At 50.6% G+C, this 21,857-nt stretch overlaps 1 protein-coding gene across 1 annotated transcript in view; it reads left to right on the forward strand.

Moving 5' to 3' along the window:
* myo5aa (myosin VAa) overlaps positions 1-21,857 on the forward strand; it is an 80,136-nt gene that overhangs the window by 41,110 nt on the left and 17,169 nt on the right. Inside the window, 15 exon segments of the mRNA XM_031831298.1 lie at positions 2,612-2,764; positions 3,305-3,402; positions 3,686-3,881; positions 4,220-4,431; positions 5,015-5,171; positions 6,656-6,895; positions 7,034-7,282; positions 9,330-9,423; positions 10,663-10,811; positions 11,382-11,495; positions 11,760-11,894; positions 11,998-12,054; positions 12,337-12,564; positions 13,080-13,180; positions 13,859-13,915. Of these exon segments, the coding sequence (XP_031687158.1) occupies positions 2,612-2,764; positions 3,305-3,402; positions 3,686-3,881; positions 4,220-4,431; positions 5,015-5,171; positions 6,656-6,895; positions 7,034-7,282; positions 9,330-9,423; positions 10,663-10,811; positions 11,382-11,495; positions 11,760-11,894; positions 11,998-12,054; positions 12,337-12,564; positions 13,080-13,180; positions 13,859-13,915 (2,240 nt within the window).

Here is a 21,857-nt window from a genome sequence, read left to right on the forward strand (position 1 = left end):
ACAGCACCCTCTGCTGTCTATGTGTTGTAATGATGTGCACACAGTTGGAGACATTTTCTGTCCACCAAATAGGCCTTGCAGTGTGTGTGTATAAAGACTCACTCTGCCCGTTGTTCTGTTGTAGAGGCCAGCAGCAGCAGAGAGGGGTAAGGGTTAAAACACTCCTTTAACCCCTAACACCTTAAACACACACAGGGTTAACTACACTGGAACAATCATCCATGGCAATACTGTGTGTGTGTGTGTGTGTGTGTGTGTGTGTGTGTGTGTGTGTGTGTGTGTGTGTTGCCATGGAAACCAGCTTGACTAACAAGTAATGGTGTAGAAGTGATAATGACTCTTTAATGAGAATGAAGCTATAGAAATCTAGCATTTCAACCCATCATCATGGTTCTGTGTGTGTTTGTGTCAATAATAAACACACAGTCCTTCTGTGCCTACCATCAGCAAAGAGACGGCTCAGTCATGTGTTCTGCTGTCTGAGCCGTCAGACATTGTGCCGTGTCTATGGTCTGATCCCGTGTTATCATTACAAACAGCCTTGGTCAGCAGACACCATGACACCTACCCTGCCTGTGCTGATGGCTCTTTGATTTGGATTTCTACTTTTATATCAATTATACTTTTAATGTTTTAGATGTGTGTACTGCAATTATTTTCAATTCCTAGGTTTCTTTCATTTTTGTTGAATCTTTATTTTGTCGTTGTGTTTGTTTTCCATCTGTTTTCCATGTGTCTTTCCCGTCATGACAACAACCGTTAAACAGCTAAAGGTAAACATGCTGCCCTCCTCATTTCTTTCTGTCTCAACCTTCTAACCCACACCATTCATTCTTCCTCACCGTGGTCTCACAATAGTTCAAATGGCACTGAAGTATGTGGGGAGGTGGTGAGGGTGAGGCTGAACGGACGCTGCAGAACTGGAGGCTGCGCCGTGGCCCATCTTAACCAACCACAATACAGAGAACACAATAACCAATCGCTTTCTCCTTGAACCGTAACATGTACAATGTTCTTTGTTGTCATTTTAGATAGAAAGGATGGTATGAATAAGCCAGATACCCATGTTAACAATGCAAACTATTAGCTTAGCAAGTTTGTGACGTAACTGTCTGTTGGCTGCTGTTACCTTTTTATTTATACAAGTCATGTACAGTGGGGCAAAAAAAGTATTTAGTCAGCCACCAATTGTGCAAGTTCTCCCACTTAAAAAGATGAGAGGCCTGTAATTTTCATCATAGGTACACTTCAACTATGACAGACAAAATAAGAAGAAAAAAAATCCAGAAAATCACATTGTAGGATTTTTTTATAAACTTATTTGCAAATTATGGTGGAAAATAAGTATTTGGTCCCCTACAAACAAGCAAGATTTCTGGCTCTCACAGACCTGTAATTTCTTCTTTAAGAGGCTCCTCTGTCCTCCACTCGTTACCTGTATTAATGGCACCTGTTTGAACTTGTTATCAGTATAAAAGACACCTGCCCACCACCTCAAACAGTCACACTCCAAACTCCACTATGGCCAAGACCAAAGAGATGTCAAAGGACACCAGAAACAAAAGTGTAGACCTGCACCAGGCTGGTGATCACAAGAACAGTGAGCAAAAATCCCAGAACCACACGGGGGACCTAGTGAATGACCTGCAGAGAGCTGGGACCAAAGTAACAAAGCCTACCATCAGTAACACACTACGCCGCCAGGGACTTAAATCCTGCAGTGCCAGACGTGTCCTCCTGCTTAAGCCAGTACATGTCCAGGCCCGTCTGAAGTTTGCTAGAGAGCATTTGGATGATCCAGAAGAAGATTGGGAGAATGTCATATGGTCAGATGAAAAAAATATATAACTTTTTGGTAAAAACTCAACTCGTCGTGTTTGGAGGACAAAGAATGCTGAGTTGCATCCAAAGAACACCATACCTACTGTGAAGCATGGGGGTGGAAACATCATGCTTTGGGGCTGTTTTTCTGCAAAGGGACCAGGACGACTGATCTGTGTCAAGGAAAGAATGAATGGGGCGATGTATCGTGAGATTTTGAGTGAAAACCTCCTTCCATCAGCAAGGGCATTGAAGATGAAATGTGGCTGGGTCTTTCAGCATGACAATGATCCCAAACACACCGCCCGGGCAACAAAGGAGGTCCTGGAGTGGTCCTGGAGTGGCCTAGCCAGTCTCCAGATCTCAACCCCATAGAAACTCTTTGGAGGGAGTTGAAAGTCCATGTTGCCCAGCAACAGCCCCAAAACATCACTGCTCTAGAGGAGATCTGCATGGAGGAATGGGCCAAAATGTTTGACCTCTGTCATTGCCAACAAAGGGTATATAACAAAGTATTGAGAAACTTTTGTTATTGACCAAAAACTTATTTTCCACCATAATTTGCAAATAAATTCATAAACAATCCTACAATGTGATTTTCTGGATTTTTTTTTTCTCATTTTGTCTGTCATAGTTGAAGTGTACCTATGATGAAAATTACAGGCCTCTCTCATCTTTTTAAGTGGGAGAACTTGCACAATTGGTGGCTGACTAAATACTTTTTTGCCCCACTGTATATATGTGTGTCAATTAAGAACAGTGTTTTATTTGCAATATTGTGTGTGTGTAGTTGGACCTGCTAGTGGAGCTGTTTCAGGATGAGGAGAAAGTGACCAGTCCAACAGGGACCGCTCCAGGAGGTCGAACACGACTCAGCGTCAAACCAAAAGAGGTCAGATCTGGAGCAAGCAGCAAGGAGCACAAGAAGACTGTTGGCTGCCAGGTAGATTGATCATAGACACACACCTACGGACACTCAGAACAGGGTTGGGACTTGCCAACCAGAGTCAGAACAGCTGAAATGTAAAAGTGAAGGACTTGAATAATCTCCTCTCTTTACTCTTTCTCCTCTGTCTCTGTCCTCTCTTCTCACACTCTCCTCCGTCTCTGTCCTCTCTTCTCCCTCTCTCCTCTGTCTCTGTCCTCTCTTCTCCCTCTCTCCTCTGTCTCTGTCCTCTCTTCTCCCTCTCTCCTCTGTCTCTGTCCTCTCTTCTCCCTCTCTCCTCTGTCTCTGTCCTCTCTTCTCCCTCTCTCCTCTGTCTCTGTCCTCTCTTCTCCCTCTCTCCTCTCTCTGTCCTCTCTTCTCCCTCTCTCCTCTGTCTCTGTCCTCTCTTCTCCCTCTCTCCTCTCTTCTCCCTCTCTCCTCTCTTCTCCCTCTCTTCTGTCCTCTGTCTCTGTCCTCTCTTCTCCCTCTCTCCTCTGTATCTGTCCTCTCCTCTCTCTGTCCTCTCTTCTCCCTCTCTTCTCTCCTCTCCTCCTGTAGTTCCGGAACTCTCTGGCTATGTTGATGGAGACTCTGAATGCGACCACTCCTCACTATGTTCGCTGCATCAAGCCCAACGACCTCAAGTTCCCCTTCACGTAAGTATCTGCATGCTCTATGGTTAAGTTGCCATAGTTCCATCTGACTTGGCCAGATGATGTTAGGTGAATGGAATTGCGATGTCATGAGGCTGAATGGTTCTCTCCAGGTTTGGCTGGTATGGTTGGATTAACTATGTGAATGTTGTCTTTAGGTTTGACTCTAACATTAGTGGAATGTTGTCTTTAAGTTTGACCCTAATGTTAGGTGTACGTTGTCTTTAGGTTGAGCTGAATGTTGTGCTTGGGTCTGACCCTAACGTTAGGTGAATGTTGTCTTTAGGTTTGACCCTAAGCGAGCGGTGCAGCAGCTCAGAGCCTGTGGTGTTCTGGAGACCATCCGCATCTCAGCTGCAGGCTTCCCATCCAGATGGACCTACCAGGAGTTCTTCAGTCGTTACCGGGTTCTGATGAAGCAGAAGGACGTCCTGTCGGACAGGAGGCTGACCTGTAGGAACGTCCTGGAGAAACTGGTGCAGGTATGAGTGGTCAGGGGTTAGAGGTCAGGCCTGTTTGAAATCAACTACATTGCAATCAGACTGTGCATAATCAAAGATCTACACCACTTTCCGTCACAACTATTTATGTCAGATATGGTCAACTCTAGTCCTCGGGGGCCGGAGGGGTGAGACATATTCTCTCCATCCCTAGCACACCCAGCTGATTAAACTAATTGCATGATGAGACAGGTTTGGTAGCTGGGGCAAAAGTGTGACACCAATCATAAATCCCTGATTTATGCAATTCTGCAATTCTGGACCTCACCTTGCTCAAACTGATCCCCTACAACATGATGTTTCTCTCTGTCTCTCTCCAGGACCAGGACAAGTACCAGTTTGGTAAGACTAAGATCTTCTTCAGGGCTGGTCAAGTTGCCTACCTGGAGAAGCTGAGGGCTGATAAGCTGAGGAAGGCGTGCGTCCGTATCCAGAAGACCATCCGCTGCTGGCTGGTACGCAAGAAGTACCTCCGAAAGAAGCATGCTGCCATCACCATCCAGAGATACACCCGCGGACACCAGGCCCGCTGGTCAGTGGAGCACACACCTGTCACTCAGCACCCTCTTGACAATCACCATGCAGATAAAAGTAGTTTAGACTGTATGACTTCCTGAAAAGGAGCCAATCAGAATTGTCTGATGTATTGTAGGAAGTGGGAACATTTGTATAAATATCTATTTGTGATTTGATTTATGTGTTAATCGGATCAGTTGGAGGTTATTGGTGGGTAAATTATAGTAATTCAACAGCATTTTTCACCAATTACCATGACTACACTCTCTCTCTCTCTCCCCTACCTCTGTCTCCTCTCTCCCACTTCTCACTCTCTCTCCTGCCTCCCCTCTTTCTCCCCCCTGCCTCTCTCCCTCCCCTCTCTATCTCTCTCCTGCCTCCCCTCTCTCTCTCCCCTGCCTCTCACCCTCCCCTCTATCTCTCTTGCCTCCTCTGTCCCCCTCTCTCTCTCTCCTGCTGCCTCCCCTCTCTCTCCCCCCTGCCTCTCTCCCTCCCCTCTCTATCTCTCCTGCCTCCTCTGTCCACCTCTCTCACTCTCTCCTGCCTCCCCTCTCTCTCCAATGCCTCTCTCCCTCCCCCTGCCTCTCTCCCTCCCCCAGTCTGGTTAAGTACATGCGTCAGACCCTGGCAGCCATCACTATCCAGAAGTTTCAGAGGATGTGTGTCCAGAGGAAAGTGTACCTACAGAAGCAGGCTGCTGCCCTGGTCATGCAGACTATTCTCAGAGCGTACATGGCCCGACAGAAATACCAAGGGGTGAGAGATGCATACAGTATATACACACACACTACATGTTTCTTGTTTTACTCTCTTTGTGGGGGGACATTTGTGGAGATTAGGATAGAAGAACCAACACACACACCTAGCACTGCCAGCTAATAGCACAGCTGTCCTGCATGTCTGTTAGCAGTGTGGTTTATAAATAACCCCAGTTCAATGTTGGATGGACTTGGGTCACCCTCATACCTGGACCACTCCCAGGGAATTAGGGAGAAAACTAGGCTGGTGTCTCTGGTTACTTGGAGTTAGGTATAGAACTAGGCTGGTGTCTCTCTGGTTACTGGGAGTTAGGAAGAGAACTAGGCTGGTGTCTCTGGTTACTGGGAGTTAGGAAGAGAACTAGGCTGGTGTCTCTGGTTACTGGGAGTTAGGTATAGAACTAGGCTGGTGTCTCTGGTTACTGGGAGTTAGGGAGAGAACTAGGCTGGTGTCTCTGGTTACTGGGAGTTAGGGAGAGAACTAGGCTGGTGTCTCTCTGGTTACTGGGTGTTACGGAGAGAACTAGGCTAGTGTCTCTGGTTACTGGGAGTTAGGTATAGAACTAGGCTGGTGTCTCTGGTTACTGGGTGTTAGGGAGAGAACTAGGCTGGTGTCTCTGGTTACTGGGAGTTAGGGAGAGAACTAGGCTGGTGTCTCTGGTTACTGGGAGTTAGGGAGAGAACTAGGCTAGTGTCTCTGGTTACTGGGAGTTAGGGAGAGAACTAGGCTGGTGTCTCTGGTTACTGGGAGTTAGGGAGAGAACTAGGCTGGTGTCTCTCTGGTTACTGGGAGTTAGGGAGAGAACTAGGCTGGTGTCTCTCTGGTTACTGGGAGTTAGGGAGAGAACTAGGCTGGTGTCTCTGGTTACTGGGAGTTAGGTATAGAACTAGGCTGGTGTCTCTGGTTACTGGGAGTTAGGGAGAGAATTAGGCTGGTGTCTCTGGTTACTGGGAGTTAGGGAGAGAACTAGGCTGGTGTCTCTGGTTACTGGGAGTTAGGGAGAGAACTAGGCTGGTGTCTCTCTGGTTACTGGGTGTTACGGAGAGAACTAGGCTGGTGTCTCTCTGGTTACTGGGAGTTAGGGAGAGAACTAGGCTGGTGTCTCTCTGGTTACTGGGTCTTAGGGAGAGAACTAGGCTAGTGTCTCTGGTTACTGGGAGTTAGGGAGAGAACTAGGCTGGTGTCTCTCTGGTTACTGGGTCTTAGGGAGAGAACTAGGCTAGTGTCTCTGGTTACTGGGAGTTAGGGAGATAACTAGGCTGGTGTCTCTGGTTACTGTGTCTCTCTCTCTCTCTCTCTCTGTGTCTCTGACATCACTTGTCTGTTATATTAGGCAGAATAGTAGACGCTAGAGAGCTCTCCTGTTGTTGTGGATTAACAGCAAGATGAAGGCCAGGAGACCAATAAGAGCTCAGGAACACCAGAATTCTCACATTACATTCACAGGAACTAACTCTTTCTTTCTCCCTCTCTCTCCACAGTTGCTGCGTAACCACAAAGCTGTGTTCATCCAGAAACACGTGCGTGGCTGGCTGGCCAGACAGCGGTACAAGCGCTCCCTACGAGCCATCGTCTATCTGCAGTGCTGCATCAGGAGGCTGAAGGCCAAGAAAGAGCTGAAGAAGCTGAAAATCGAGGCCCGCTCCGTTGAACATTTCAAGAAACTTAACGTTGGCATGGAGAATAAGATCATGCAGCTGCAGAGGAAGTTAGACGAACAGGTTGGGGCTCTGTACAAACCAGGTGGCCATTTTGGATCTTTGTGCTGCTGGATAACAAACTCTCTCCTCCAAGAGTGGCTGCTCGAATAGAACATGCATCTTCACACATTACATCAACATGATCTCTCTCTCTCCCAGGCTAAAGACAACCGTGTGACTAGCGAGCGGCTGAACTGTCTGGAGACGTCCCACGCGGTGGAGAGTGAGAAGCTGAAGGTAGAGGTGTCTAAGCTGAAGGGGATAGAAGAGGAAGCCAAGAACAACGCCAACCGTGTCACTTCCCTTCTGGAGCAGCTGGAGAGGCTGAGGAAGGAGCTGACCACCACCCAGAAAGAGAAGAAGACCATTGAGGACTGGGCTACCAAGTACAGGGATGAGATGGAAAAGGTGAGGGATGAGGAGGGTGGTGGGATAGAAAAGGGCTCACTCTAGTCATCTCTTCATCTTGTCTCCTCAGATATATTTCAGATAAATGGCTCCCTTTCATACATCGTTCCCATAGTGGCCCTATAGAAGTGTGACAAGTTTGTATAAGAATGTGTAATGTGTGTCGTGGTTCAATGGTTTAGGACCCAGGGGAATCTACTGCAGACTGGGCACATGGCGGGCTGGGAGGCCATTGCCTTGGTGCAGGTGAGACCGGTAGACTAGTGTAGTGTAGGTGAGACAGGTAGACTAGTGTAGTGTAGGTGAGACAGGTAGGCTAGTGTAGTGTAGTGTGGGTGTGTAGGTGAGACAGGTAGACTAGTGTAGTGTGGGTGTGTAGGTGAGACAGGTAGACTAGTGTAGTGTGGGTGTGTAGGTGAGACAGGTAGACTAGTGTAGTGTGGGTGTGTAGGTGAGACAGGTAGACTAGTGTAGTGTGGGTGTGTAGGTGAGACAGGTAGACTAGTGTAGTGTGGGTGTGTAGGTGAGACAGGTAGACTAGTGTAGTGTGGGTGTGTAGGTGAGACAGGTAGACTAGTGTAGTGTAGGTGAGACAGGTAGACTAGTGTGGTGTAGGTGAGACAGGTAGGCTAGTGTAGTGTAGGTGAGACAGGTAGACTAGTGTAGTGTGGGTGTGTAGGTGAGACAGGTAGGCTATTGTAGTGTGGGTGTGTAGGTGAGACAGGCCTCAAACAATCGGAAAGGGAAAATGACTTTACCCCAGTCCTCAGCAGTCCAATCCCTGTACCTTTTGCTGAATATCAGTCTGTCCCTGATGTTTTTCCTGGAGAGAAGTGGCTTATTTGCTGCCCTTCTTGACACCAGGCCATCCTCTAAAAGTCTTCGCCTCACTGTGCATGCAGATGCACTCACACCTGCCTGCTGCCATTCCTGAGCAAGCTCTGTACTGGTGGTGCCCTGATCCCGCAGCTGAATCAACTTTAGGAGACGGTCCTGTCGCTTGCTGGACTTTCTTGGGCGCCCTGAAGCCTTCTTCACAACAATTGAACCGCTGTCCTTGAAGTTCTTGATGATCTGATAAATGGTTGATTTAGGTGCAATCTTACTGGCAGCAATCCTTGCCTGTGAAGCCCTTTTTGTGCAAAGCAATGATGACGGCACGTGTTTCCTTGCAAGTAATCATGGTTGACAGAGGAAGAACAATGATTCCAAGCACCACCCTCCTTTTGAAGCTTCCAGTCTGTTATTCGAACTCAATCAGCATGACAGAGTGATCTCCAGCCTTGTCCTCATCAACACTCACACCTGTGTTAACGAGAGAATCACTGACATGATGTCAGCTGGTCCTTTTGTGGCAGGGCTGAAATCCAGTGGAAATGTTTTTTGGGGGATTCAGTTCATTTGCATGGCAAAGAGGGACTTTGCAATTCATCTAATCACCATTCATAACATTCTGGAGAATATGCAAATTGCATCATACAGACTGAGGCAGCAGACTTTGTGAAAATTTATATTTGTGTCATTCTCAAAACTTTTGGCCACGACTGTGGTATGGATGTGTAGGTGAGACAGGTAGGCTAATGTACCGTGGGTGAGACAGGTAGGCTAGTGTAGTGTGGGTGTGTAGGTGAGACAGGAAGGCTAGTGTACTGTGGGTGTTTAGGTGAGACAGGTAGACTCATGTGGTTGTGTAGTTAATAGCAGGTAGACTAGTGCTAGCTGTGCAGTACAGTAGAGCAGTCCTCCAGAAGCCCAGTGAAATCAACTAAACCCCAATGTCCTTGCAGTCCAGACCTGAGTCAGATACAGAACATCTGTCAAATACTGAAGATGCACTTGATTTGTTTCACCCTGTACACTGGGACCAATGGAAATGTTCTGAAACGCCCCCAACTCTGCACACTGGTCCAGCAAATCAAGTGCACCTTTAAGTATTTGAAACTATTTGACCCAGATCTGCTAGTGTTCTCAAATCACATGATTGATGGATTACTGGACCAATAGGCTGTGGTAGACTTGATTGAAGTATTTTCTCCTGTGTGTGAAGATGGTAGCAGAGCTGAAGCAGCAGAATGGTCTGCTGAAGACCGAGAAAGACGACCTGAACCGAATGATCAAGGAACAGAGCCAGCAGATGACAGGTACCAACCATCCACTAGCTTTAGACCAATCATGTTCACTTTTACTATATTTAGACCAATCACATTCCGTGTAAATACTTTTAGACCAATCACACTCATTGTTGAAGTTCCATACAGAGAATTGATGATACGCTCCCCACACGTGCTGAACTTGTCTTCTTTCTCCTCTCTCTCTCCCCCTTTCCCTTCTTCTCTCTTGGCTCTCTCCTCCCCATCTCCTCCCCCTTTCCCTTCTTCTCTCTGTGCTCTCTCCTCCCCACCTCCTCCCCATTTCCCTTCTTCTCTCTGTGCTCTCTCCTCCCCACCTCCTCCCCCTTTCCCTTCTTCTCTCTGTGCTCTCTCTTCCCCATCTCCTCCCCCTTTCCCTTCTTCTCTCTGTGCTCTCTCTTCCCCACCTCCTCTACCTCCCCCTTTCCCTTCTTCTCTCCATCTCCTCCACCTCCCCCTTTCCCTTCTTCTCTCTGTGCTCTCTCCTCTCCATCTCCTCTACCTCCCCCTTTCCCTTCTTCTCTCTGTGCTCTCTCTTCCCCATCTCCTCCCCCTTTCCCTTCTTCTCTCTGTGCTCTCTCTTCCCCACCTCCTCTACCTCCCCCTTTCCCTTCTTCTCTCCATCTCCTCCACCTCCCCCTTTCCCTTCTTCTCTCTGTGCTCTCTCCTCTCCATCTCCTCCACCTCCCCCTTTCCCTTCTTCTCTCTGTGCTCTCTCCTCTCCATCTCCTCTACCTCCCCCTTTCCCTTCTTCTCTCCATCTCCTCCACCTCCCCCTTTCCCTTCTTCTCTCTGTGCTCTCTCCTCCCCATCTCCTCCACCTCCCCCTTTCCCTTCTTCTCTCTGTGCTCTCTCCTCCCCACCTCCTCCCCCTTTCCCTTCTTCTCTCTGTGCTCTCTCCTCCCCACCTCCTCCCCATTTCCCTTCTTCTCTCTGTGCTCTCTCCTCCCCACCTCCTCCCCATTTCCCTTCTTCTCTCTGTGCTCTCTCCTCCCCACCTCCTCCCCATTTCCCTTCTTCTCTCTGTGCTCTCTCCTCCCCACCTCCTCCCCATTTCCCTTCTTCTCTCTGTGCTCTCTCCTCCCCACCTCCTCCCCCTTTCCCTTCTTCTCTCTGTGCTCTCTCCTCCCCACCTCCTCTACCTCCCCCTTTCCCTTCTTCTCTCTGTGCTCTCTCCTCCCCACCTCCTCCCCCTTTCCCTTCTCTCTGTGCTCTCTCCTCCCCATCTCCTCCACCTCCTCCCCCTTTCAGAGAAAATGACTCGTGCATTAGCGGAGGAGACTCAGCAGTTGGAGAGCGATCTGAACGAGGAGAGGTCTCGCTACCAGAACCTCCTAACAGAACACCTGAGACTGGAGGAACGCTACGACGACCTCAAGGAAGAAATCACTCTCTCTGTGGTAGGAGGCTAACGCATAGCATGTCAACAATTTCACACTCACAAACACTGGACCAAACCAGAACACACACACTCACAAACACTGGACCGAACCAGACCACACACACTCACAAACACTGGACCGAACCAGACCACACACACTCACAAACACTGGACCGAACCAGACCACACACACTCACAAACACTGGACCGAACCAGACCACTCACAAACACTGGACCGAACCAGACCACACACATTCACAAACACTGGACCGAACCAGACCACACACACTCACAAACACTGGACCGAACCAGACCACACACACTCACAAACACTGGACCGAACCAGACCACACACACTCACAAACACTGGCCTGAACCAGACCACACACACTCACAAACACTTGACCGAACCAGACCACACACACTCACAAACACTGGACCGAACCAGACCACACACACAAACACTGGACCGAACCAGACCACACACACGCCACACTGCCCCACCATACTAAACGCACACACACCAAACAAACACACTGCACCATACCACAAACACACTCTAAAGTCGCCTTGCCCCTCCTTTCTCCAGAGCGTGCCCAAGCCCGGCCACAGGAGAACAGACTCCACCCACAGCAGCAACGGATCAGAGTGCACCTACAACTCAGAGTTCGCCGAATCAGAAGAAAGTTCCCGACATGGAGAAGTGAGTGGGAGGGGACTTAGACAGAAACTTCCACTCACCATTAGAAAATGTTACAAAATAGTTGTTAATGTTGCTTCAACCTGTTCTGTAGTTATTTTAACAGTTATTACAACTACAACCCTGCAGAATTGGTCGTCATTCAGTGAAACACTTTCTGTAATGTTTTAGTATTGACAGCTAATGTCTTGAATGCCCATGACGATGCCCCAAAGCTCCGCCTGTCAGTGTCATTTCTGTCTCTGACCTCACTTCCTGTTGGGACAGGATGTGACCCGGGGCATGGACACGTCTCTGACTCTGAAGCTGCAGAAGCGCGTAACCGAGCTGGAGCAGGAGAAATCCTCTCTCCGCAACGAGCTAGAGAACAAGGAGGAGCAGTTCCAGCGGGCTAGAGTCAGGGTACAGCCACAGTACTACACAATATTACTACAATACTATGCTGTATTACTGTATTACAACCACAGTCTTACTTACTTTACTGTCGGACCTCTCCGTCTGTCAGGATGATGAGGAGCATAAGAAATCACGTGGAGCAGAACTGGAGTACGAGTCTCTCAAGGTATTGTATCGATATCCAATCTACTCATATCTACGGTAGTGGGTAGGGGATAGGACTTAGGTGGGCAACAGCTCGTGGCTCAAGGGCCCCGGGGGGCCGCCAGTTGCCCATCACGGGGCTAGGGGTTGATTTGGGACTGGATTTGTCTGGGTGAGTGTGTTGTATACATAGATGGTTAGAGATCTCTAGATGGATATAACCCATTTTAGCATTGCCATTGCCGTCTCTATGGGTGTGTATTAACTCTGACTGCAGCTGGCGGCATCCATCTTTATTCCACAGCGCCAGGAGCTGGATTCCGAGAACAAGAAGTTGAAGCACGACCTAACCGCCATGAGGCAGAGCCTGCTGGGTAATGCAGGTGCTGGGGCAGGGGCACCAGGAAGTCCACCCTACAAAGTTCTCATGGACCAACTGAACTCCTCGTGCGAGGAGCTGGAGGTGCGGAAAGAGGAGGTGCTGATTCTACGATCTCAACTGGTCTCACAGAAGGAGGCCATGCAGCACAAGGTAGGATACATGGAGGGACACACACACACACACACATGGACATGTGCAAACACACACATGCACACTGACCCATGCACAGACACGCATATATGCACAGTCTCGCAGATATAGATATATACACATATATACACACACGTGAAACCTTTTCATGTCTGTCCACTGCACTATCAATGCTTCTAACACTCCAGTCTCTTCTCACCTTCTCTCCCTCTCTCCTCTCTTCTCTCTAATGCCATGCCTTCCTAAAGGATGAGAAGGTACTAGAACTCTGCTGACTGCATGCTCTGGGAATGACTAGCTTAAACACATACACACGTGCCACTGATTTATTTGCATGTAACACCACCATATGTATGGTCTTTAGATCCACAATACTGGATGGGTCAAGATTCACGTGGAATAATAGTGTCTTCTCTCTGTTCTCTGCCTGATGCTCTGTTGTGTCTTCTCTACATGTGAATGTGGTTATTTTCCTCTTTCTCTCTCATCTCCCTCCATGTCATCCCTCTCTCCAGGAGACGATGACAGAGCCAGTGCACTATGCAGAGGATGTCCATAAGATGAAGGACTCTGGTGCAATCACTCAGGCTTATCTAGGACTCAAAGAGACCAACAGGTACAACTCTCTTTCTCTCTCTCTTTCACTTTCACTTTCCCTCCCCATCCCTCTATCTCCTTCTCTCTGTATCTCCTCAAACTCTCTCGCTTTCTCTCCCTCCCCTTCTCTTCGCTTTCTCTCTCCTTCTCGCTTTCTCTCTCTTTCTCGCTTTCTCTCTCCTTCTCGCTTTCTCTCTCCTTCTCGCTTTCTCTCTCCCTTTCTTTCTTTCACTTTCTCTTTTGCTTTCCTTCCCCCTCTATCTCCTTCTCTTTCTCTCTCCCCTTCTTTCACTTTCCCTCCCCCCTATCTCCTTCTGTCTGTCACCCCCTTCCCTCTTTACCTTTCCCTCCCCCCTATCTCCTTCTGTCTGTCACCCCCTTCCCTCTTTACCTTTCCCTCCCCCCTATCACCTTCTGTCTGTCACCCCCTTCCCTCTTTACCTTTCCCTCCCCCCTATCTCCTTCTGTCTGTCACCCCCTTCCCTCTTTACCTTTCCCTCCCCCCTATCTCCTTCTGTCTGTCACCCCCTTCCCTCTCCCCCTTTCCCTTCCTCCCCCAAGAGTTCCACAGAGGACTCATTACAGTACAAGCTCCCCACCAGTATGTCTGATGTACTCCATGAGTACACTCAGTGTGTGTGAGATCTGTATGTGTTTGAGAACTGTGTGTGTGAACTCCTCTCTCTGTTGTGCGCAGATCTCCCAGGTTCTTGCGTAAACCACTAGAAGCCAATGAGCTCCTAAATCGGCTCAGGTAACCAATCAGATGTGTCCTTTGCATTGTGAGGCGGAGCATGCGTGGCCACGCTGACCAATGAGGATTGAGCCAGATTGAGCGGAGGCTTTTTATTGGATAGGATAATATAGTTGATGATGGCTGGCTGATATTGAATCTATATTAATGATATATTATGTAGGTGATAAAACTAGATTTGCTTCAGTGCCAATGGTTCTGCTTGTTTTGCACGCCGGGCGATGCCTAACCTGTACTGTACTGTAAGTGGTGAAGGCAGCGTAAGCTGCCTGCTAATTGGTATGATGATGACGCTAAGCTAGGTTAGCCTGCGTAATATTGGTCATCGAACTAGCATGGTAATTAAGCTAAGCTAGGTTAGCCTACATAGCATTGGTAATCTAACTAGCATGTTGAAGCTAAGCTAGGTTAGCCTACATAGTATTGGTAATCTAACTAGCATGTTGAAGCTAAGCTAGGTTAGCCTACATAGTATTGGTAATCTAACTAGCATGTTGAAGCTAAGCTAGGTTAGCCTACATAGTATTGGTAATCTAACTAGCATGTTGAAGCTAAACTAGGTTAGCCTCCATATGGGTTGAAGGTTAGTCATGAATGATGCACAGACTCTTAATTACTAATCAGCTCCTATGAAATGTCTTCTGCATGGAACCAAACCTGCATCTTTACCAACCGTGTGCTTCCCTGTGTTGTGTTTTGTTAGTTCCATCATGTTGCTACCACCCTGTGTGTTACGTTGTGTTAAGAATCCTTGTCATTTCAGATTTGGATCATTTTGCTTGTTCTCTACCAGGGGTTGGAACCAAAATCATTTTCCAATTGTTTTGTTCTGACTAGAACCATAAAAAAAAAAAATCAGACCAGCAAAAAAAAAGTTCTGAACCGGTTCGAACCCAAAAAAAAGCAAAGATTAATATAATTCCTTTCTGTTCCTTTATAAACCTCTGAAATTGACTTTTTTAAAAAACATTTAGCTGGACATTAAGTTACTTCACCAATCAGTGAGGATATAGCAGCTTGCTATGGAGCGGGCAAGCTGTTTACATGCATTGGACAGACGAATGTAGGGCGTTGGATGAGACATTTTCCAGGTGGGGAGAGAGCGAGAGAGGGTGGAGGAGGGTTGGCTTGAAACAGTGGGCATCTTGTTGTTATGACATGCATCATCTGAATTAGGCCCACAGAATTATACCTTCAGAAGAGCGGCTTTTATGAAGGAACTTTGAATGTCTTTGAACTTCAGAAAGTTGTCTTAACGCTGGACCAGCTAGCTGGTATGTGCAGAGCGGCACCAGAATTAACATAAACACCTTTTACCTCTTTGTACTTAGTAAATCCAATGTGAAATGTGATAACTATAGTATCCTTAATTAGCATTGAAAAGGTTAATCCATTCTTCTCTGATTGTAAATCTCTCTCCCTAATTTCTGAATCAGACTTGTAACGTCAGTAGGCTACTAGACTATGCTTCAGAGGGGAAGGGGCAGGTAGCCTACACACGCGCACACTGGAACACTTTTCTGTCAGGCGGACACTGGAACACTTTTCTGTCAGGCGGACACTGGAACACTTTTCTGTCAGGCGGACACTGGAACATTTTTCTGTCAGGCGGACACTGGAACACTTTTCTGTCAGGCAGACACTGGAACACTTTTCTGTCAGGCAGACACTGGAACACTTTTCTGTCAGGCGGACACTGGAACACTTTTCTTAGTGACAGAGTGTGAGGGCTTTGAATATGCACTTTGTTACGTTTTTTGTGCGACTGAAAAACAATGCATGGAAAATAAAATAACGTTATTAACCGGTTCCATGCTTTTAAAATAATGGTTCTGTTCCAGAACAGTATAGATCACTTTTGTTCTGATTCTGTTCCTTGAAAAATGTATATTTTCCAGTTGTCGGTTCTGTTCCCTGAACTGGTTCCAACCCCTGTTCTAAACACACATAGATTCAGAATGCTAAGCACAACAAGCTGACACACACACACCCACCTCCTCTAGTCCACCACCATCCTACCTCCTCTAGTCCACCACCACCCCACCTGCTCTAGTCCACCACCACCCCACCTCCTCTAGTCCACCACCACCCCACCTCCTCTAGTCCACCACCACCCCACCTCCTCTAGTCCACCATCATCCCTCCTCCTCTAGTCCACCATCATCCCTCCTCCTCTAGTCCACCATTATCCCACCTCCTCTAGTCCACCATCATCCCACCTCCTCTAGTCCACCATCATCCCCCCTCCTCTAGTCCACCATCATCCCTCCTCCTCTAGTCCACCATCATCCCTCCTCCTCTAGTCTACCACCTCCTCCAGTCCACCACCACCCCTCCTCCTCTAGTCCACCATCATCCCTCCTCCTCTAGTCCACCATCATCCCTCCTCCTCTAGTCCACCACCTCCTCTAGTCCACCACCACCCCACCTCCTCTAGTCCACCATCACCCCACCTCCCCTAAGTCCACCATCACCCCACCTCCCCTAGTCCACCATCATCCCTCCTCCTCTAGTCCACCATCATCCCTCCTCCTCTAGTCCACCATCATCCCTCCTCCTCTAGTCCACCACCACCCCACCTCCTCTAGTCCACCATCATCCTACCTCTTCTAGTCCACCACCACCCCACCTCCTCTAGTCCACCACCACCCCACCTCCTCTAGTCCACCATCATCCCACCTCCTCTAGTCCACCATCATCCCTCCTCCTCTAGTCCACCACCACCCCTCCCTCTCTAGTCCACCATCATTCCACCTCCTCTAGTCCACCATCATCCCACCTCCTCTAGTCCACCATCATCCCACCTCCTCTAGTCCACCATCATCCTACCTCCTCTAGTCCACCACCACCCCACCTCCTCTAGTCCACCATCATCCCTCCTCCTCTAGTCCACCACCACCCCTCCCTCTCTAGTCCACCATCATCCCACCTCCTCTAGTCCACCACCATCCTACCTCCTCTAGTCCACCACCACCCCACCTCCTCTAGTCCACCATCATCCCTCCTCCTCTAGTCCACCACCACCCCTCCCTCTCTAGTCCACCATCATCCTACCTCCTCTAGCCCACCACCACCCCACCTCCTCTAGTCCACCATCATCCCACCTCCTCTAGTCCACCATCATCCTACCTCCTCTAGTCCACCACCACCCCACCTCCTCTAGTCCACCATCATCCCACCTCCTCTAGTCCACCATCATCCCTCCTCCTCTAGTCCACCACCACCCCTCCCTCTCTAGTCCACCATCATTCCACCTCCTCTAGTCCACCATCATCCCACCTCCTCTAGTCCACCATCATCCTACCTCCTCTAGTCCACCACCACCCCACCTCCCCTAGTCCACCATCATCCCACCTCCTCTAGTCCACCACCGCCCACCTCTAGTCCACCACCACCCCTCCTCCTCTAGTCCACCACCATCCCACCTCCTCTAGTCCACCATCATCCCACCTCCTCTAGTCCACCATCATCCTACCTCCTCTAGTCCACCACCACCCCACCTCCTCTAGTCCACCATCATCCTACCTCCTCTAGTCCACCACCACCCCACCTCCTCTAGTCCACCATCATCCCTCCTCCTCTAGTCCACCATCATCCCTCCTCCTCTAGTCCACCACCACCCCTCCCTCTCTAGTCCACCATCATCCTACCTCCTCTAGTCCACCATCATCCTACCTCCTCTAGTCCACCACCATCCCACCTCCTCTAGTCCACCATCATCCCACCTCCTCTAGTCCACCATCATCCTACCTCCTCTAGTCCACCACCACCCCACCTCCTCTAGTCCACCATCATCCCACCTCCTCTAGTCCACCACCACCCCACCTCCTCTAGTCCACCATCATCCCTCCTCCTCTAGTCCACCACCACCCCTCCCTCTCTAGTCCACCACCACCCCACCTCCTCTAGTCCACCATCATCCTACCTCCTCTAGTCCACCACCACCCCACCTCCTCAAGTCCACCATCATCCTACCTTCTCTAGTCCACCATCATCCCACCTACTCTAGTCCACCATCATCCCCCCTCCTCTAGTCCACCATCATCCCTCCTCCTCTAGTCCACCATCATCCCTCCTCCTCTAGTCTACCACCTCCTCCAGTCCACCACCACCCCTCCTCCTCTAGTCCACCATCATCCCTCCTCCTCTAGTCCACCATCATCCCTCCTCCTCTAGTCCACCACCTCCTCTAGTCCACCACCACCCACCTCCTCTAGTCCACCATCACCCCACCTCCCCTAAGTCCACCATCACCCCACCTCCCCTAGTCCACCATCATCCCTCCTCCTCTAGTCCACCATCATCCCTCCTCCTCTAGTCCACCATCATCCCTCCTCCTCTAGTCCACCACCACCCCTCCCTCTCTAGTCCACCATCATTCCACCTCCTCTAGTCCACCATCATCCCACCTCCTCTAGTCCACCATCATCCTACCTCCTCTAGTCCACCACCACCCCACCTCCTCTAGTCCACCATCATCCCTCCTCCTCTAGTCCACCACCACCCCTCCCTCTCTAGTCCACCATCATCCTACCTCCTCTAGTCCACCACCACCCCCACCTCCTCAAGTCCACCATCATCCTACCTCCTCTAGTCCACCATCATCCCTCCTCCTCTAGTCCACCACCACCCCACCTCCTCTAGTCCACCATCATCCTACCTCTTCTAGTCCACCACCACCCCACCTCCTCTAGTCCACCACCACCCCACCTCCTCTAGTCCACCATCATCCCACCTCCTCTAGCCCACCACCACCCCTCCCTCTCTAGTCCACCATCATTCCACCTCCTATAGTCCACCATCATCCCACCTCCTCTAGTCCACCATCATCCTACCTCCTCTAGTCCACCACCACCCCACCTCCCCTAGTCCACCATCATCCCACCTCCTCTAGTCCACCACCGCCCACCTCTAGTCCACCACCACCCCTCCTCCTCTAGTCCACCACCATCCCACCTCCTCTAGTCCACCATCATCCCACCTCCTCTAGTCCACCATCATCCTACCTCCTCTAGTCCACCACCACCCCTCCTCCTCTAGTCCACCATCATCCCACCTCCTCTAGTCCACCATCATCCCTCCGCCTCTAGTCCACCACCACCCATCCCTCTCTAGTCCACCATCATCCTACCTCCTCTAGTCCACCATCATCCTACCTCCTCTAGTCCACCACCATCCCACCTCCTCTAGTCCACCATCATCCCACCTCCTCTAGTCCACCATCATCCTACCTCCTCTAGTCCACCACCACCCCTCCTCCTCTAGTCCACCATCATCCCACCTCCTCTAGTCCACCACCACCCCACCTCCTCTAGTCCACCATCATCCCTCCTCCTCTAGTCCACCACCACCCCTCCCTCTCTAGTCCACCACCACCCCACCTCCTCTAGTCCACCATCATCCTACCTCCTCTAGTCCACCACCACCCCCACCTCCTCAAGTCCACCATCATCCTACCTTCTCTAGTCCACCATTATCCCACCTCCTCTAGTCCACCATCATCCCCCCTCCTCTAGTCCACCATCATCCCTCCTCCTCTAGTCCACCATCAATCCCTCCTTCTCTAGTCTACCACCTCCTCCAGTCCACCACCACCCCTCCTCCTCTAGTCCACCATCATCCCTCCTCCTCTAGTCCACCACCTCCTCTAGTCCACCACCACCCCACCTCCTCTAGTCCACCACCACCCCACCTCCTCTAGTCCACCATCACCCCACCTCCCCTAAGTCCACCATCACCCCACCTCCCCTAGTCCACCATCATCCCTCCTCCTCTAGTCCACCATCATCCCTCCTCCTCTAGTCCACCATCATCCCTCCTCCTCTAGTCCACCATCATCCCTCCTCCTCTAGTCCACCACCACCCCACCTCCTCTAGTCCACCATCATCCTACCTCTTCTAGTCCACCACCACCCCACCTCCTCTAGTCCACCACCACCCCACCTCCTCTAGTCCACCATCATCCCTCCTCCTCTAGTCCACCACCACCCCACCTCCTCTAGTCCACCATCATCCCTCCTCCTCTAGTCCACCACCACCCCTCCCTCTCTAGTCCACCATCATCCTACCTCCTCTAGTCCACCACCACCCCACCTCCTCAAGTCCACCATCATCCTACCTCCTCTAGTCCACCATCATCCCTCCTCCTCTAGTCCACCACCACCCCACCTCCTCTAGTCCACCATCATCCTACCTCTTCTAGTCCACCACCACCCCACCTCCTCTAGTCCACCACCACCCCACCTCCTCTAGTCCACCATCATCCCACCTCCTCTAGTCCACCATCATCCCTCCTCCTCTAGTCCACCACCACCCCTCCCTCTCTAGTCCACCATCATTCCACCTCCTCTAGTCCACCATCATCCCACCTCCTCTAGTCCACCATCATCCTACCTCCTCTAGTCCACCACCACCCCACCTCCTCTAGTCCACCATCATCCCTCCTCCTCTAGTCCACCACCACCCCTCCCTCTCTAGTCCACCATCATCCTACCTCCTCTAGTCCACCACCACCCCACCTCCTCTAGTCCACCACCACCCCACCTCCTCTAGTCCACCATCATCCCACCTCCTCTAGTCCACCATCATCCCACCTCCTCTAGTCCACCATCATCCTACTTCCTCTAGTCCACCATCATCCCTCCTCCTCTAGTCCACCATCATCCCTCCTCCTCTAGTCCACCACCTCCTCCAGTCCACCACCACCCCACCTCCTCTAGTCCACCATCATCCCTCCTCCTCTAGTCCACCATCATCCCTCCTCCTCTAGTCCACCACCACCCCTCCCTCTCTAGTCCACCATCATTCCACCTCCTCTAGTCCACCATCATCCCACCTCCTCTAGTCCACCATCATCCTACCTCCTCTAGTCCACCACCACCCCACCTCCTCTAGTCCACCATCATCCCTCCTCCTCTAGTCCACCACCACCCCTCCCTCTCTAGTCCACCATCATCCTACCTCCTCTAGTCCACCACCACCCCACCTCCTCTAGTCCACCATCATCCCACCTCCTCTAGTCCACCATCATCCCACCTCCTCTAGTCCACCATCATCCTACTTCCTCTAGTCCACCATCATCCCTCCTCCTCTAGTCCACCATCATCCCTCCTCCTCTAGTCCACCACCTCCTCCAGTCCACCACCACCCCACCTCCTCTAGTCCACCATCATCCCTCCTCCTCTAGTCCACCATCATCCCTCCTCCTCTAGTCCATCACCACCCCTCCCTCTCTAGTCCACCATCATCCTACCTCCTCCAGTCCACCATCATCCTACCTCCTCTAGTCCTCCATCATCCTACCTCCTCTAGTCCACCACCACCCCACCTCCTCTAGTCCACCATCATCCTACCTCCCCTAGTCCACCATCATCCCACCTCCTCTAGTCCACCATCATCCCTCCTCCTCTAGTCCACCATCATCCCTCCTCCTCTAGTCCACCACCACCCACCTCCTCTAGTCTACCACCACCCCACCTCCTCTAGTCCACCACCACCCCTCCTCCTCTAGTCCACCACCGTCCCTCCTCCTCTAGTCCACCATCGTCCCTCCTCCTCTAGTCCACCACCGCCCCACCTCCTCTAGTCCACCATCATCCCTCCTCCTCTAGTCCACCATCATCCCACCTCCTCTAGTCCACCACCACCCCACCTCCTCTAGTCCACCATCATCCCTCCTCCTCTAGTCCACCATCATCCCTCCTCCTCTAGTCCACCATCATCCCACCTCCTCAATGCCACCATCATCCCACCTCCTCTAGTCCACCATCATCCCTCCTCCTCTAGTCCACCACCACCCCTCCTCCTCTAGTCCACCATCATCCCTCCTCCTCTAGTCCACCACCACCCCTCCTCCTCTAGTCCACCACCGTCCCTCCTCCTCTAGTCCACCATCGTCCCTCCTCCCCTAGTCCACCACCGCCCCACCTCCTCTAGTCCACCA

This window comes from Oncorhynchus kisutch, linkage group LG8, assembly GCF_002021735.2.
Source record: "Oncorhynchus kisutch isolate 150728-3 linkage group LG8, Okis_V2, whole genome shotgun sequence".
NCBI lineage: Eukaryota > Metazoa > Chordata > Actinopteri > Salmoniformes > Salmonidae > Oncorhynchus > Oncorhynchus kisutch.